Source organism: Temnothorax americanus, unplaced genomic scaffold (assembly GCF_048541705.1).
Source record: "Temnothorax americanus isolate GAGA-0224 unplaced genomic scaffold, ASM4854170v1 Scaffold14, whole genome shotgun sequence".
NCBI classification, from domain to species: Eukaryota; Metazoa; Arthropoda; class Insecta; order Hymenoptera; family Formicidae; genus Temnothorax; species Temnothorax americanus.
Genome location: NW_027509275.1, coordinates 3,554,763 through 3,570,262, shown reverse-complemented (window position 1 = coordinate 3,570,262; position 15,500 = coordinate 3,554,763). Strand labels below are relative to the sequence as shown.

At 37.1% G+C, this 15,500-nt stretch overlaps 4 protein-coding genes across 4 annotated transcripts; 3 read left to right on the top strand and 1 right to left on the bottom strand.

The window, feature by feature from the left end:
* Positions 1 to 6: 6 nt before the first annotated feature.
* Positions 7 to 3,835, bottom strand: LOC143894421 (ATP-dependent RNA helicase DDX42). Its single transcript, XM_077400652.1, has 10 exons — positions 3,570 to 3,835; positions 2,973 to 3,195; positions 2,622 to 2,891; positions 1,993 to 2,533; positions 1,690 to 1,918; positions 1,295 to 1,569; positions 1,059 to 1,209; positions 618 to 949; positions 411 to 536; positions 7 to 320 (listed from the first exon to the last, which is right to left on the bottom strand). The coding sequence occupies exons 2-10, from the start codon at positions 3,185 to 3,187 to the stop codon at positions 123 to 125; spliced, it is 2,337 nt and encodes a 778-aa protein (XP_077256778.1). The 5' UTR covers positions 3,188 to 3,195; positions 3,570 to 3,835; the 3' UTR covers positions 7 to 122.
* Positions 3,836 to 4,201: 366 nt separating this feature from the next.
* LOC143894422 (SOSS complex subunit B1-like) lies at positions 4,202 to 7,902 on the top strand. Its single transcript, XM_077400653.1, has 2 exons — positions 4,202 to 4,862; positions 5,883 to 7,902. Exons 1-2 carry the CDS (start codon positions 4,392 to 4,394, stop codon positions 6,171 to 6,173), a joined length of 762 nt encoding a protein of 253 aa, XP_077256779.1. The 5' UTR covers positions 4,202 to 4,391; the 3' UTR covers positions 6,174 to 7,902.
* Positions 7,903 to 9,144: 1,242 nt separating this feature from the next.
* Nxt1 (NTF2-related export protein 1) lies at positions 9,145 to 10,694 on the top strand. The gene is made up of 4 exons (XM_077400677.1): positions 9,145 to 9,389; positions 9,806 to 9,892; positions 9,972 to 10,116; positions 10,412 to 10,694. The coding sequence occupies exons 1-4, from the start codon at positions 9,381 to 9,383 to the stop codon at positions 10,591 to 10,593; spliced, it is 423 nt and encodes a 140-aa protein (XP_077256803.1). The 5' UTR covers positions 9,145 to 9,380; the 3' UTR covers positions 10,594 to 10,694.
* A 558-nt stretch (positions 10,695 to 11,252) lies between these two features.
* On the top strand, positions 11,253 to 15,385 carry LOC143894501 (cytochrome P450 CYP12A2-like). Its single transcript, XM_077400818.1, has 9 exons — positions 11,253 to 11,481; positions 11,696 to 11,936; positions 12,239 to 12,482; positions 12,692 to 12,888; positions 13,177 to 13,378; positions 13,596 to 13,752; positions 14,045 to 14,293; positions 14,715 to 14,930; positions 15,037 to 15,385. The coding sequence occupies exons 2-9, from the start codon at positions 11,720 to 11,722 to the stop codon at positions 15,142 to 15,144; spliced, it is 1,590 nt and encodes a 529-aa protein (XP_077256944.1). The 5' UTR covers positions 11,253 to 11,481; positions 11,696 to 11,719; the 3' UTR covers positions 15,145 to 15,385.
* Positions 15,386 to 15,500: the final 115 nt, after the last annotated feature.

Here is a 15,500-nt window from a genome sequence, read left to right as displayed (position 1 = left end):
CACGAATTGGTAAAATTAAATTTTATTGTAATAAAAAACAAGTCTCAGTTCATTATTGTTTCAATATAATATAATAATGTAGTTGCTATATAATATGCACAAATAATAGTACACTAACTTGATCACTCCCATCGACTTTTTCGCACTCTTTTGCGTTCCGGTGCCGAGGAATTGGAAGCTTGACTTTCTTCAGGCTCAGGCTTTGGTGGTGGAAAGGTTGGTGGTGGAACGGTTGGTGGTGGAACGGTTGGTGGTGGCGGCATTATCACGGAAGGTGGAGTGATCGTCTGTTCCCAGGTGTGATCCGATGACGCTCGGAACTAAAGCGTATCAAGATTACGTTAGAGATATTCGTACTTCTGAACTTTGTTTCTTGATGTACATTTTATAGAAATAACTCCGCGCCTTACCTGGGAATTATATTGACTTCGGAAAGCGGCTTTCATAGCGGAAAGTCTGTCACTACCAGGTCCGTGTCTTTCTAACTTTTTAACGACTTCGTTGATATCCTTGGATGCTTGTGACGTTGAGCCACCCTAAAATATACAACCATCATTCCACACAATTGTTCTAGAAGATACATAATCAGGTATATAAATTATCATTACGACGTATACCGAATTCGACGAATTGGGTCTGCCTCTGAAACCAAGTCCTGCTCCACCGATATTTAAACTCTTTCCTTTTCCACCTTTGAACCTCGATTTTCTGAACCAAGCGCTTTGCATAGCCAAATCCATCAAGCTCTTTGGCACTTCCTGATTTGCTCCCTCCAAATTTCTCACTAAATGTCCAGCAAACTCCTTATCTTTTTCTGTCACAAGGGTATATGCCGTACCCTTTTCACCGGCTCGTCCCGTTCTTCCTATTCTGTGTGTATGCGTATCGATATCTCGCGCTACGTCGTAATTCACAACAGTCTTGATATGTGGAATGTCCAAGCCTCGCGCTGAAACGTCACAAGATAAGAATTTCGCATACATACATACATATATAAATATATATATATATATATATATATATATATATTTTTTTTTTTAAAGCATAGTTTTAATTACCGGCTACGTCAGTAGCGACCAAGGTACTGACATCCTTCTTCTTAAAAGCCGTAATCACTTTATTTCTCTCAACCTGATCCATATCACCGTGCAAAAGTAATACATCAAACTCTTTCAGTTTGAGATTATTAGCAAGTTCTTCCGCGTTGAGCTGACGTAAGGGAAAAACATATAAACTTAGTTTACACATCCCTTTGACATTGTACTAACAGTTATGGGATGCTTAGTTTTCGCACCTTCTTAGTGACAAAGATCAAAAGACTGCCAGCGCTTAAAAATTCAACCAAGTTCTGTAACAGCCAGTTCCATTTACCACTAGGATTGTTATGAAACGTGATAACACGTTGCGTCACATCGGTATTAGCTTCACCGACATCTCCTTGCACTATCCTAATAGGATCTGTTAAAACATCCCTAGCGAGCTTCTCTACTTTTTTTTTGAACGTCGCACTAAACAACAATGTTTGTCTGTCAGGTCTCACGTGATTACATATAGATCGTACTTGTGGTTCTAAAAAAAAAAAAGAGAAAGATTATATATATATATATATATATATATATATATATATATATATATATATACACTATTGATATTCTCTCAGTGTACATTATACAGTGTGGGTTTGCTCACCAAATCCCATGTCGAACATTCTGTCAGCTTCATCCAGAACTAGAAATGTAACTCTAGATAAGTTCGTTGCTTTCATCTTAACCAAATCGATCATTCTACCTGGGGTAGCGACTACAATCTCTGCTCCGCTTTCCAGCGCTTTGCTCTGTTCCCATTTGCTGCCACCTCCATAGCAGCAGCATACTTGGATATTATAAACCTTTCCAAACTTCTTTGCTTCTTGATAAATCTGCAAACAACATTTACGGTAGACGTTAATTTTTGAACATTACTTTGTAGCAGAGAGAACGAGATTTTTTATACCTGTTGAGACAATTCTCTCGTTGGCGCCAAAATGAGACCAATCGGGCCATCTCCAGCTTTCAATTCGCGCTGATCCATGATGTGCACTAACATCGGCCAGATAAACGCCGCTGTTTTACCGCTACCGGTTTTTGCTATGCCTATTATATCCCGTCCACTTAAAGCGGCGGGAACCGCCTGCGCCTGAATAGGCGTAGGCTGCGTGTACTCGTTTTTACGGATAGTTTTAATCAGCGCTTCGTCAAAACCGAAATGGCCGAAACTAGTGACCGGATTCGGCGGAGACGGTCCAGATACTTTTATACCCAGAGTCTTTCTCAAGTCATCGATCTGCTGTTTACCTAAACTTGCGATCTCTTCGTGTACATTATAAAAGTTTTTCTCGAACGGTTCATATTCTATTTCGCTGTGATCGAGTGGGGGTAGTGGATCGATCTCCTTCTTCTTCGGTGGCGCGATGGGATTGCCATCTTCGTCGTAATCGATCTCTTGATCAGACTCTTCTTGTTGTAAACCGGCAGTTGGATTCTCTTCCATATACCTTAGGAATGAAACAAAGACAGATTGTATATTTTACCACATATTTTACGTCAAATACGTGATTGGTGTAATATATGATAAACTTGTACCTATAGTAACTTTCCTCGTCGTCTTCCCCATCAATATCCGCTCGAAATCCTTTGGGTTTGTCTTCCTTACGATTATCACCGCCCTGAGTCACGCAACTGCTCCGCTTGACTTCCGCGTCGATACCCGCCATGAAAGCATCCAGGGGGTCCTCCTCGCTGTCGCTCTCATCCTTCGCAGTTGATTTCTTCATCAAGTCGTACGTGGGAGAACCAGGCGCGGGTATATATTCCAACGACGAAGTTGGAGGCTCGTCATCATCCTCGAAGTATCTGGGTTTAAACAGAGATTGTAAACTTTAATACGTCTGTTTTTTTTTTTACGCTATCGTTTGCAAGTCAAGTTATACTAACTCTTCTTCCGTCTTGCTGCGCTTTTTGGGCATACCCCAACAAGCGGACAAGGCGTTTTCCGTAATGGCATTCATCGTGTGATAGCCCTGCTTGCTCAGGGTAGAGTTCGGCGGAGGCGGAGGTACATTGGTGCCGCTTCTCTTCGTCCCAGACATTTGGAAGCCGGTGAAACCGAAGCCTTTCGGCTTGTTACCACCTCCTCGATGATAGCTCATTGTGTTGGCTTACAACAAGATCAATGCTAATTAATATCTCGTCCTCCCGTTATCGCAGTCCTTTTTAATAAAAATAAACCGATAAACGGGTAACCTCTCTGTTACGCGATAAGACGCAACATCGAGTTGTCGTAGAAAACAATGCGACACATTGTACGTACAAAGTCTGATTTGCGTTTCACATCTAAAACTACTAAAATACTCAATCGATTGATACTTCATACGTCAAATTGATACAGCAACAGAGCGTCTCTCACGAGTGGTGCTTATTCGCGCAATTAACGTTCGAAGATCAAAGGTTAGGACGCGAGTTCCGGAGCGGCGTTAAAGCCGCCAAGTAATATCGATAAATTCGTAGAAATCCTGGCTAGGCGATGAGTACCTGTCGCACAACGAGCTCACGGATCCGCTCGCATTTATTCCCACTGTCGAACGGGTATGATGTTCCGTCACGCAAAAAAAAAAACGGTCACGAACTACGCGGCGCGTCGTCGCCGTCGTCGTCACGTCGTTCGGTTAGTCGCGCGGTTCGCGGCTTCGTCGCGCGATGGTGCCACGAGCGGAGGCAACATGGACGGCGCCACTAAATGCCAAAAATGACACGCGATCCCGTTGAAACGGAGATGGAGCTCAGCGTCGCGCCGTCGCCGAATGGGTTCTCTCTTGCGCGAGTATCCCTTCCATCTCGTTTCGACGGGACCGCGTGTCGTTTTTGGCATTGGTCGCGTGGCTCACGGCTCTCGTCCGCTCTTTCATTTCTCCCACAGATGCTTCCGTCGAGCTGTGCAGCTCCAAGCTGACAATACAATAATTTCCGAGGAAGCGTGGCACGGGGGCAGCGCGGATAACCACGGCTAACGACGCAACAAAAAAAAAGGCGAGAGAGAGGAAAGAGAGACTCTCCGACGACTTGGACTTCTCCGAGGGGACTCGATCGGCACGATTTCGTTCGTGGGAGGATGGAGAAGGGGGAGGGCGCGTTTTGACGCACGGTGCTGACGGTGCTCGTCGTCGATCGCGTCATTCGAGGAACGCACGTCGCCCGGCGCGGTATACACCTCCCGTGAGAACGTTATTCCTCCGTTACTGATTACTCTCTCGATCCGCCCCGTCAGCGCGCGCGCGAGCACGCGCGTATATATGTGCGCGCGCGGACGCGTGTGTGCATGTGCGCGTGGCCGTGCTCGATCCGTGGAGGGCCACGATGGATTACGTGCAGATAAAGGACATCCGCGCGGGCCAGAAGAACATTAACGTAGTGTTTATCGTTTTGGAGGATGGTAAGGTTACCGTCACCAAAGAGAACCGCGAAGTTCGAACGTTCAAAGTGGCCGACAGCACCGCCTGCATGAACGTCTCCATCTGGGACGAGCCCGGTCAGCTTCTGATGCCGGGCGACATCGTGCGGCTCACCAAGGGCTACGCGTCCGTCTGGCGACAATGCCTGACCCTTTACTCGGGCAAGAACGGCGACATCCAGAAGATCGGCGAGTTCTGCATGGCGATCAACGAGCAGGTGAACATGAGCGACCCGAACCCGATGCTGTCGCAGCAGCTGGTCAACCAGAGCGGCTCGGGCCCGCCTAGCAGCAACGTCAACGTCAACGTCAACAACAGCGTCGCCAACAACGGCAACGCCAACAGTATCTCCGGTCAACCGGGACGGCAGCCTCTGGTACATAGATCACCGACAGCGTCACCCACGACGATTCCACCGGCGAGGCGGCACGGCACTAGCGATAGTAGCAATAAGCGCCGAACTAGGCGCGGGTCCAGGCGCGGTGCTAAGCGTCGTAAAATTTTATAAATTACCTTACCTTCTAACTTGACGCTCTCGTCGTTATTGTCGAATTACGTCAAATTGCATTCGAGACATTTTGCAAGCGCGACGGGGGTACGGAGCGCGGCGATCCCTTCCGAATGTTGAATTGAGAATTAAGTATGCAGTCTCGCATGGTGTTTTCGTCGTTGTGTTTTTTAATTGGCAAAAAGTTATCTGGAAATTAACATTTTAACGCTTCTTTTATTACAAAATTTATATTACGTTTGTTACAAAATTTTTATATTACGTTTTATGTTAAAAGCCGCTTAGGTACCTGCAATAGACTTCAATAAGTGCGAAGTCTAAAAACACATTAAAAAAAAACGTTAAAAATATTGATTATGTTCCTGCTTTTTTTTTCTTTAACCCTTTATTACCTTTATACCCTTTTTTCTTTAACCCGATCTAAAAACAACGTTGCTCGCAAATGAGCGTAGATCAAACGTTTCAAATCCTCTTGATTTTATTTGGTCTAACACACGGATCAAAGAATTTTTATCCCCTGGAGGAACTCGGGAATCTTTACTCGGAGATCTCAAAGGTATGTTTGTCGATCGTAATCGCGTATAGATACCAAATGCTTGAAGAATTGTGCGATAGGTTGTTATAATGCATCGTATCGAATTCGACTCGACATTGGACCATCGAGGGCCACTATTTCCAACGCGCGTCTGTTAAATTCCGACCGACCGTTTACTTTTCAGAATAGCTAATAGAAGTTGGCTATTTTGAAAGTTGACGGTCAGTTAGAAGTTGAAAGACGTTGGAGATAGTGGCCCTGAATCTCTCGTTTTCGAGAACGTCTTGCCATACTCGATAACGTCGAATATCCAGCCTATTCCGATTGAAAAGGACACGTGTAATCTGTCGTAGGCGAGTCAGAGTAACACAACGGCTCCCGGTAGCGGATCTGCGGCGAGTTCGACGACCGCGAAGAGCGGAAACGGCAGCGGCGGCAACGGCAGCAATACCACCACCAGCGGCGGTGGAAGCGGTGGTAGCGGCAGCGGCAGCGGTAGTGGCAGCGGCAGCGGTTCAAGTCTGTCCGGAGGCTCGGCACGATACTCCTCGTCGGACTCGACGACGAAATCGGCGCCGACGACTAAGAGCAACTCGCGCGGACGCGGCGGCTACAGGAATGGCGGTCGTAGCGACCGGAGATAACACACGAGAAGGAAGCTGATCATATGCGTGTGAACGAGCGAACGAATGAATGAACGTGGTGCGCGCGACAGACCTGCGCGACTGTGTAATATATTGTTTCCTCGTTTCTTTAAAATTCCAGCTTTCGACGTGGGTCTTGAAAACTGGGGAACCTGCGCTTACGTATCGGGAACAGCGGCCGACCGTTGTGTTGTCGCGCGAGGTATTCCCTGAGAGCGAACATGCCGAGTCTCGTCTTTCAGATTCCACCTTCGCGATTCGCGAGCGATTCTGTCGCTGTAATGTTTCGAATCGCTTCAGACATCATTTGAGAAATGTCGGATCTTCCAAGAATCTTTTTAAAGAAAATGGCCAGTCTACGATGAGTCGTTAGTCGTTAGTCAGATGTCGGAAAAAATATTCATAAGCGTATCGTAAGGCAATCGGAAGTCTGTAATCGGTGACGTAAGAGATGGCATCTGGCCAATCGTTTACGATCGCCGATTACAGACTTCCGATCGCCTTACGATACGTTGTGACTTTTTCCGACTCTCTCCCGACATTGACTAACGACCAACGACTCATCGTAGACTGGCCATAAGTCTTGAAAACATTGAAAGTCAAATTGATTAAAACTTATCGCGAAACAATAGAAATTGTACTGTATAATACTGTATAGTACTGTATAGTACTGTATGAAATGTATTTATATGATATTATAATTGTATATTAATTATTTAAAATTTATGTTAGGATTAGTGAAGATTATAGTTAATATTCGTTAAGATTAATTTAAATTTGTATTCAGAATTTGAATTTTGTTGCTTGTTTTCGTTTAAGAAAACGTTTAAGAAAAATGTATAAAAATTGCCAATATTTTTATAATTGTTAAGGCTGTTGCGTTTCTTCTAAAATTTTCTTGGAATCCTCTGATTTTGTACAATATTTCTAAAGTGATTCGAAAAGCGTGCTTATTAACACCGTCGTTACTCGTCGATAGCTCGAAATTTTAAATTTTTCCTATAATTGGAAGTGTCTCGCTTCTCTAAGGGAATTTCTCCAGAGTGTACTAGATAAGCAAATCCTTTCTTGACATTCGTGACATCCTTATTGGGTGTGCAGGGTGATACTTAATTACATACAACAAAAACAAAAATACAACAGTATTTAGAAAAATATGCACATTAATGTGGTGAAAATTGCTTCGTTAGTATGAAATTATGGTATTAATGCAATAGGACCAAATTAAGCGAAATTTTCGAGAAGGAAAAGAGAGATGTTCGTCAAGATAGACGAATATTCTTAACGCCCTTAGATTAAAAATTTATTTAGTGCGGACAGATTCTAGTCAGCTACATTTTTTTGCTTATCTAAAGCAACCGTTGCCAGGAAAAAAAATTAATATTATAAGGAATGCTGTGTTACAACTAGATGTTTAGGAAAAAAACTTTTGTTAATTTTAAAATATCATGCATATTTACTTGATGTATGTAATTAAGAATCACCCTTTACTGTATACATATGTATGTTTCATGATCTGTCGCGCGAATATTTGTACCCGAATATATCAAACATTTTGAGTTTATCCCGACGATTATCCTCGATTAACTATTAAACCTTAAACGACGCAAATGGGTTATTTACTTTGAGCAGTTCATACGTGCAATCGGGACCGATAAGAAATATTACAACACACATTGTAATAATAACGAACAAATTGTATGGTGAAAATAAAAAATCAAAAACTGGATATGGAAATCCCTTTTTATATATGCCTGCGATTAATTCGCTTGAGTAATTTGTTAATGTCAGATCTATTTGTATTTCGACTAAAAATACCGTTAAATAGATTCGCGATAGGATTATTTTGAGCCGAGTTTATCTCGTGATCCATCTTATTTATGGATGACGGGATACATTACTATCTGGGACAAAAAACAACTACGAATAAAACTCAACTAAAAAGATTCGGGTGTAACTTTTAATTTAATTTTTATGTAAATGCATAGTCATTGTTATAATTTTATATTAATATATTAGTAATCAATCGATTCTCTGAGTAATTTTATAAAAAAGATTAGAACCCGAGAGAATAATATAAATAAATAAAATTAATATAATAAAATATACGAGCTAGAAGATATAAAAATAATTTTTTTCACAATTTTATTAGTCAAGTCGTAAACACGGTGACATCGCCGTTGCAATTAAAGCTAACCGATTTGTAAATTATCTCATCTTTCTACAATTCAATTATTGTTTCCGTTTTATAAAATTTATCTAAATCTTATATATACCTAAACGTTGTGGCAATTTTTTTTTTTTTTTTTTAAATATTTTATTACAAATATATATATATATATATATATATATATATATATGGAAATATTCGTAATATATACATTGAGCACTTGGCGTAATATTTTTTTCAATTCAAATATATTTCTTAATTTCTATGTATAAGTTAGTTGGAAAATGTGAATTACGCGCGTGTAAACGCAGAGTTGGTTAAAATTTTATGAATGATATTTTAAATTTATTAAAATATAATTAATCTAGTAAATGTTATTTTCTACTTTTAATTACCATTTGATTAGCCCTTTCACGTCGCGTTCGTGTTTCGCACATCGCACATCTTACAAAACAGTGTAAAATTCTTTCCGGCTCATGGCCGACAAAAGCCACATCGTTTCGAGGCAATCGTAAACATAGCGTTTTACCCGTTGGAAACAATATGGACATGGCTACGTAGTTCAACATATACGTTTTGTGTATATAGAGGCGCTAGTGGACAGATAAACACATTTGAGTTGGTCAATAGCGTTTTTTCTTGGCTGGGTTGCGTTCCAAAATTCACTCTGGGTTAACCCAGAATTTTGGAACGCATCCCTGGACCCTGCACTATCGCCCTGCACTGCCCTGCACTACCCAATAGCGTTGCACTAATGTTGCACTAGTGTTGCACTAGTGGGCGATAGTGCAGCCAAGAAAAAACGCTACAAGAAAGGTCAGGCCACAACCATAGTCGCTCTCGGGCTTGCTCCATGTATTTCGCACTAAAAACGGAATGATTTTTCAGTATTGAGAATACTGATGGTTTAATTGAAACATTCTTGTTATTGCTAACGTTGCATTGCTGCATTCTGTGTATTTTGTTCGTCCGACGCAAGGATCGTTAGATTTTGACGTATAAAAATTTTTTGTTTCGGACATATATTGATAATCGAGATGGAACAGGTATTGTGATACATATATAAATTATGATAAACATCTAACAGTTGCTTTCCATTTACACTCAAGTGATCTGAGCCACTCAGTTATGTGAATATTTTATACTCGGGTAAGATTTGTATTCACCTACTTATTTTGGTGACAAAGCTATCGCATAATAATACAGGTCCATAACCTCACTTTTAATGTGAGTTTATTAGAATGATTGAAGCACGTGGTCTCGATTGTGGATAAAAACTCAGTTGAATCTCACTTGCCAGCATGCAAAAAGAACGCGCATTTAACTGAGTTATGACGTCACAAGTGAGAATTATCTGAGTTTTGATGTAAATGGAAAGCAACTAATGTGTGTTCATAAAATATATATTTAGAATACTTAATTATATTTGCCTCTGATTTTTACATCTACGCTCGTTTTATAGGACTTGAAAGCTAAAATTGACCAAGCTTGTCGCACCGCAGAAGAATTCACAAAACTGTACTACGAATCTTTAGACAAGCGGAGATACGTAAGTAACAATAATACTGTCAAACGTATTCTTTCTTGATTATATAATATATTTTAATTTTATATGTAATTTGTCTTAGCTGATTTCAAGAATGTACATGGATAGCGCTACTCTGATATGGAACGGAAATGGGGTAACGGGCAAAGACAATATTCAAAAGTTCTGGACGGATCTACCATCTTCAGAACATAATGTTCATACTCTTGATGCTCAGCCAATTACAGGTAAATGCTAATAATTGCATTATTCTTAAATAAATTATGTTAACTTTACTTGTATTTTTTACTGTAAAAATTTATACATATTACATATTACATTGTATTTTAATTTGTATAACTTAAATTTTGATAATATTTTCAAGTAAATTTTCACTTTAATACTTGTATGTAATGATATTCAATTTGTATTTCACATAGTACCTTTATCTTAACAGCACGCAATACCAAAAAATTACTATTTAAATTTATCTTCTGTCTTCTGTCTATTTAAATTTTTCTTTCTGTAATATGTTAATAATAGGTCCAGAGGTAGCCAACCAATTAACGTTTCTCGTCAAAGTCGGTGGCCAAGTGAAATACGACGACAAGAATTCAAAACCGTTTAATCAAACTTTCTTAATTACGGCTATGGGTGATAAATGGAAAGTTGTAAGCGACTGTTTTCGAGCACAAGAACTATTGGATAATAATACAACAAGTTAGCATTATTGTATTAAGTAGGTGTTTTAAAAATATAATAAATATGTTATTTTATACCGTGATGTATAACTTAATTTTTATTTTAATAAATTTCTTTATTGCAATATGTATAATATATGACCCACATACACATACATATATACATAGATGTATGAAATCAGATTAACAATATATATACTTATTTGAAAACAAAAACGAAATAATTTAGACGAGTACTAGATATTGCTTTCAGAGACAAAATTCAATTGTAAAAAAAATTGATAATTTTTTTTCATTTTTACTTTTAATCCAAGATCAATGTATAAAGGCAATATATTTAAGTTTTGTATTAATAAATTAGTATGCTCGTTGATTCTTTAAGTGTATAATTTTACGAGAAAGATCAGAAAATCCATACACAAGACAGAATATAAATACAATTATTATAATAAAGGAAACGTGATAGAAAATATAAAAATGATGAATTTTTCTCTTATATTCTAAAGAATAAAATTTTATATTGTCGAAAACATTGAGACAAAGGAAAGTAAGTTACTGGGTTTTATCTGTGTGACCCGTCAAATGTTTACCAATTTATTGCGATGAACGCAACAAGATTGTTAAGAACAACGGACATTAAGATCATTATAAGGTCAAAAACAAATCGTCAGAAAGAAGTTAGCTTTCGTTTAGTGCGGATGGAGCAAGGAAGAGGAACATCTGTCGATCGAAAAACATCGAATCTGTAGAAGAAAAAAGATTGAAAGATATATGCCGACACTAAAATTATTCAATTCCTGTTAACTTTTTACGCAATATTACTCGAGTGCAATAGACATTCTTTTAATTCTGATAGTGCGTTTCCCCGAAAACCACGGTACGAGCGAACTGACAATTTTACATTTTAATACGGTACGTATTTCTCTTCTACGATATTCCATTAAATAATTGTTAAGTTTAAATACATGTTAATTATAATTATAATTATAGTTATAGTTAATTATAATTAATTATAACTTTTATGGCAATGGATCACTATATGTATATCAATATATATATAATTATACATATCGAATAAGTACTTGAGTTAATAATCTTGTAAAAATCGTTCAATATTACGTTGTAGAAAGTCTAAAGAAACCCGATAAGTATGCCACGGAATGCCAGATTTTTTATTCACGGAATCAACGATGTGCGTTTGCCATCGAAAATGCTATGTCGCGCAAGATCTATGAAAATGAATCCGATGGGATACAAAACAGTTAAAACTGACAATACATCGCAATACGTACGGCCGACCAAGGATATTCCTGGTTCAAAAGCACTACCTTTACTTGGCAATAGCTTTAGATTTATGCCTTTTATAGGTAACAATTATTTCGTCCATGTATTCAATCGCGCATAGAAGGCCTACACAAATAATGTCAGAATCATAATAGACGATAAACAGATATTCGAGTCACTTTACACGTTTAGAGTTTTTGTGTGTTGTTATTTAACATATGCAAACTTTTTTTGGTTCTGACACACACATTGAAATAAAAATAAAGATAAAATATATATTTACACTTTTTATATTTATCTATATATATATATTTTTTTTATAACTGGTCTATTAATTCTTATTAATTTATTTAAAATTAATTATTGGCATATATAAACGATGCAGGTGAATACTATAATGTGAATGTTCTGACACTGATGCGGATGCTGCGTGATAAATATGGCAATATCGTTAAATTAGACGGCCCAACACAGGAACAACCGCGTATCTTTCTGTTCTCTCCAGAGTTGTGTCAGGAGATGTATAAGTTGCAAGGCAAATGGCCATCGCGAATCTCCCTGGAGCCCTTGCATTACTATCGCCAGAGCAGAGAACACATCTACAACGGACAGTACGGCCTCGTAACAAGGTCAGATAACGACCATTAGGAAGAATATAACGAAACTTTATCCATAACCATTTTATTTGGCATTGATCCCAAACAATCTTTTAATTTTTAATTCTTTTTTTCCCCATTATTTCTTTTTTCTGCTGATATCTCTATATAATATCAGCTTGTAAATTGTATATGACGTATTATTTTCTTTCTTGGTAAAAATGATTCTTTTCTGCATTTAGTCAGGGAGAATCGTGGCAGGACTTTCGATCAAAAGTCACTTTGCCCATGATGCGACCGGACATAGTCAAAACGTATGCTGGACAGATCAACGAGATAACCAGCGACTTCGTAGAGAAACTGCCAGCATTGCGAGATCCTAAAATTTTGGAATTGCCAAGTGATTTTATGAATGAATTATACAAATGGAGTTTAGAAAGTAAGTACGCGCATATGCAAGTGAATCGCAAGACTTTTATGTATCGTCAATATTTTATAATTCCCTTCAAAAATAACGCACCGAAAAAATTGGCCGCGTTCAGCAGACACAACTGTTGAGTTCGTCTTATCAACGCTCTGCGCTGATTGGTTGGTTCTAAAAGTAAGAGCCAATCACATTGTCCAAGCTCTGTTTGGAACAATGTTGAATTGACGAAACAAAACTTTAGAAAAAAATTATTTTATATTAATTTATTTTTATATTGATTATATAAAATAATTAACATAGCGATGTGTTCAATTGCGTTAAATTGCCGAATGGGATGCTTGAAGCCCAATCTTGCCGTCGACTCGGAACCGCAACAAATGATTAATTGCGTACAGGAAGCGTTCGATCTGATATATCGTTTGGAAAATCTGCCATCTCTATGGAAAGTGTACAATACGCGGAACCTCAAGAAGCTATTCCATGCTTTGGATACAATTAATGCGTAAGTATCGAAATTTATAATCGTTATACTAAATGCCCGAGAGCATATTATTCGCAAAATTCTCGCGAACTTTGTTGCTTTTAATCACTCTTCACATGCCTTTTTTTAAATAAAAATTAATATATATTTTATTTTTATTTTTATTTATGTACTTTGCTTGTTGCCATAATCGGCATAATTTATAAATTATTTATAATATAAATTTATAATTATTTAGAATATCGGAAAAACATGTCGAATTCGCTAAAACGAAATTTTTGGAGACAGCAGATAATACGAATCTAAAAGATCGCAGTATATTAGAAAAACTTTTGAGTATCGATAAACAAACAGCTCACGTAATGGCTTTGGATATATTAATGAGCACTGATACGGTAAATATGTGGATATAATAATATCTTTTATAAACAAAATTGAAAATTCTTTCAAAGCAAATAATAATAAAATAGTACTAATGAATGGTTACAATATTTTAAATTTTTTGACAGTTCTGAACAATATATACAGATGAAGCATTGTTACTTATATATATATTTGTAATAGGCTATATATAAAATTAAGAAATCTTATAGCAGAATTAATAGAATTACTAGAATTAAAAATAAATAACATTTTTAATTATATATATATATATATATATATATATATATATATATATATATATAGATTAGCAATGCAGCTGGTGCTTTGCTATATTATATCGCAAATAATGTGGAGAAACAGGAAAAATTGCGAGAAGAAGCAATTTCTGTATTACCTGACAAAACCACGCATATTACAGAAGACATCCTGAAGAATGTATCATATGTTAAAGCCTGTATTAAAGAATCTATGCGACTGTTTCCCATCGTCAGTGGCGTTTTAAGAACTATGCAGACGCAAGTGTCCATAGGAGGATACACGATACCAGAAGGAGTATGTATAACTTTCTATTATTTTTCTATATATTACAGACCTTAAGATTTATCAAAATTTAATATCAATTGATATATTTTATTGATACTGATATCAAAATATTTCTTGTCGAAATATTTAAAAAATTAAAAATGCATTAAAAACTATGTAATTAAAAAATCTAACAGTCATTTTAGGTAATATAACAAATAAATTCTGTGAGTCACAATCAATAAATTTATGAATTTTTTAACGAATTTTAAATTATTTTTTGCCAAATGTGATTAAATGCCATCTGCATACCATCAGTATTTCATAATTTTTAACATCAAGTATTAAAAATTAAATTTCTATTAAAGTTTACTTTAAATTAAATGACAAATAAAACTTTGTGACCCTCAACTATCTGTTTATTCATGTCATTCTTTTTACATGTCATCAGTCAAACGTTATGGCTTGTCACGCGCTGCTTTCGATGGATTCCATATATTTTCCGGAACCAGAGAAATATATTCCTGAGAGATGGATGCGGGGTAATCTCGAATATTTATCATACAAAAAATTGCATCCCTACGTGTACATGCCTTTCGGATATGGTGTTCGCTCTTGTGTTGGACAAAGAGTCGCCGAGATGGAGCTCATGATATTTATTTTGAAAGTTTGTAAACTTTTATTATTTTATTATTTCTAACATTTTTATCGTTTTGCAAATTTTTATTAAATTGCAAAAGAATGTGATATATAAAAGTGTGTTTTTTATATAGGTCGTACGAAACTTCCGGATTGAGTGGCATTATGGACCGCTCGAATACAAGAGCCAGATTGTAAACTCGGTAACATCACCATTGAGATTCAAACTCATCGATTTGTAGATTATTTTTAATCTTTCCATAATTTAATCGTTTTGCGGAGTACTTCAATATTATTTAAATATATAATGTTATGTCCAAATGTGTATTCAAATGACACGGTATAAGTATATACAAGGAAACAAAAAGCATTTAAAAGAAATTAAATTACACGAAGTTAATTTGAATAATCGTAAACTTTTTCATATGAATGTTTATTTCTCAAAATTAAAGTTTTATCCAATTGCTAATACAATACGTACGCTAAATAATTTTATACTTGTTTTATTTATTTTATTATTGCAATAAGTGTTTAATAAAAAAAATTAATAATCATTGATATGTATATATAATCTTAATGTGATATCTCAATTTGGTCG

Bases quoted from the DNA above. Each gene is read 5' to 3' on its own strand.
- LOC143894421 (XM_077400652.1), bottom strand. From the start codon at position 3,187: ATGAGCTATCATCGAGGAGGTGGTAACAAGCCGAAAGGCTTCGGTTTC. The intron at 1,919-1,992 runs GTATAAAAAATC...TGTTGTTTGCAG, and splicing joins CGAGAGAATTGTCTCAACAG to ATTTATCAAGAAGCAAAGAA. The intron at 1,570-1,689 runs GTGAGCAAACCC...TTTTTTTTTTAG, and splicing joins AATGTTCGACATGGGATTTG to AACCACAAGTACGATCTATA.
- LOC143894422 (XM_077400653.1), top strand. From the start codon at position 4,392: ATGGATTACGTGCAGATAAAGGACATCCGCGCGGGCCAGAAGAACATT. The intron at 4,863-5,882 runs GTACATAGATCA...AATCTGTCGTAG, and splicing joins AACCGGGACGGCAGCCTCTG to GCGAGTCAGAGTAACACAAC.
- Nxt1 (XM_077400677.1), top strand. The intron at 9,893-9,971 runs GTAAGTAACAAT...AATTTGTCTTAG, and splicing joins CTTTAGACAAGCGGAGATAC to CTGATTTCAAGAATGTACAT. The intron at 10,117-10,411 runs GTAAATGCTAAT...TGTTAATAATAG, and splicing joins TGATGCTCAGCCAATTACAG to GTCCAGAGGTAGCCAACCAA.
- LOC143894501 (XM_077400818.1), top strand. From the start codon at position 11,720: ATGCCACGGAATGCCAGATTTTTTATTCACGGAATCAACGATGTGCGT. The intron at 13,379-13,595 runs GTAAGTATCGAA...ATAATTATTTAG, and splicing joins GCTTTGGATACAATTAATGC to AATATCGGAAAAACATGTCG. The intron at 14,294-14,714 runs GTATGTATAACT...ACATGTCATCAG, and splicing joins GATACACGATACCAGAAGGA to TCAAACGTTATGGCTTGTCA.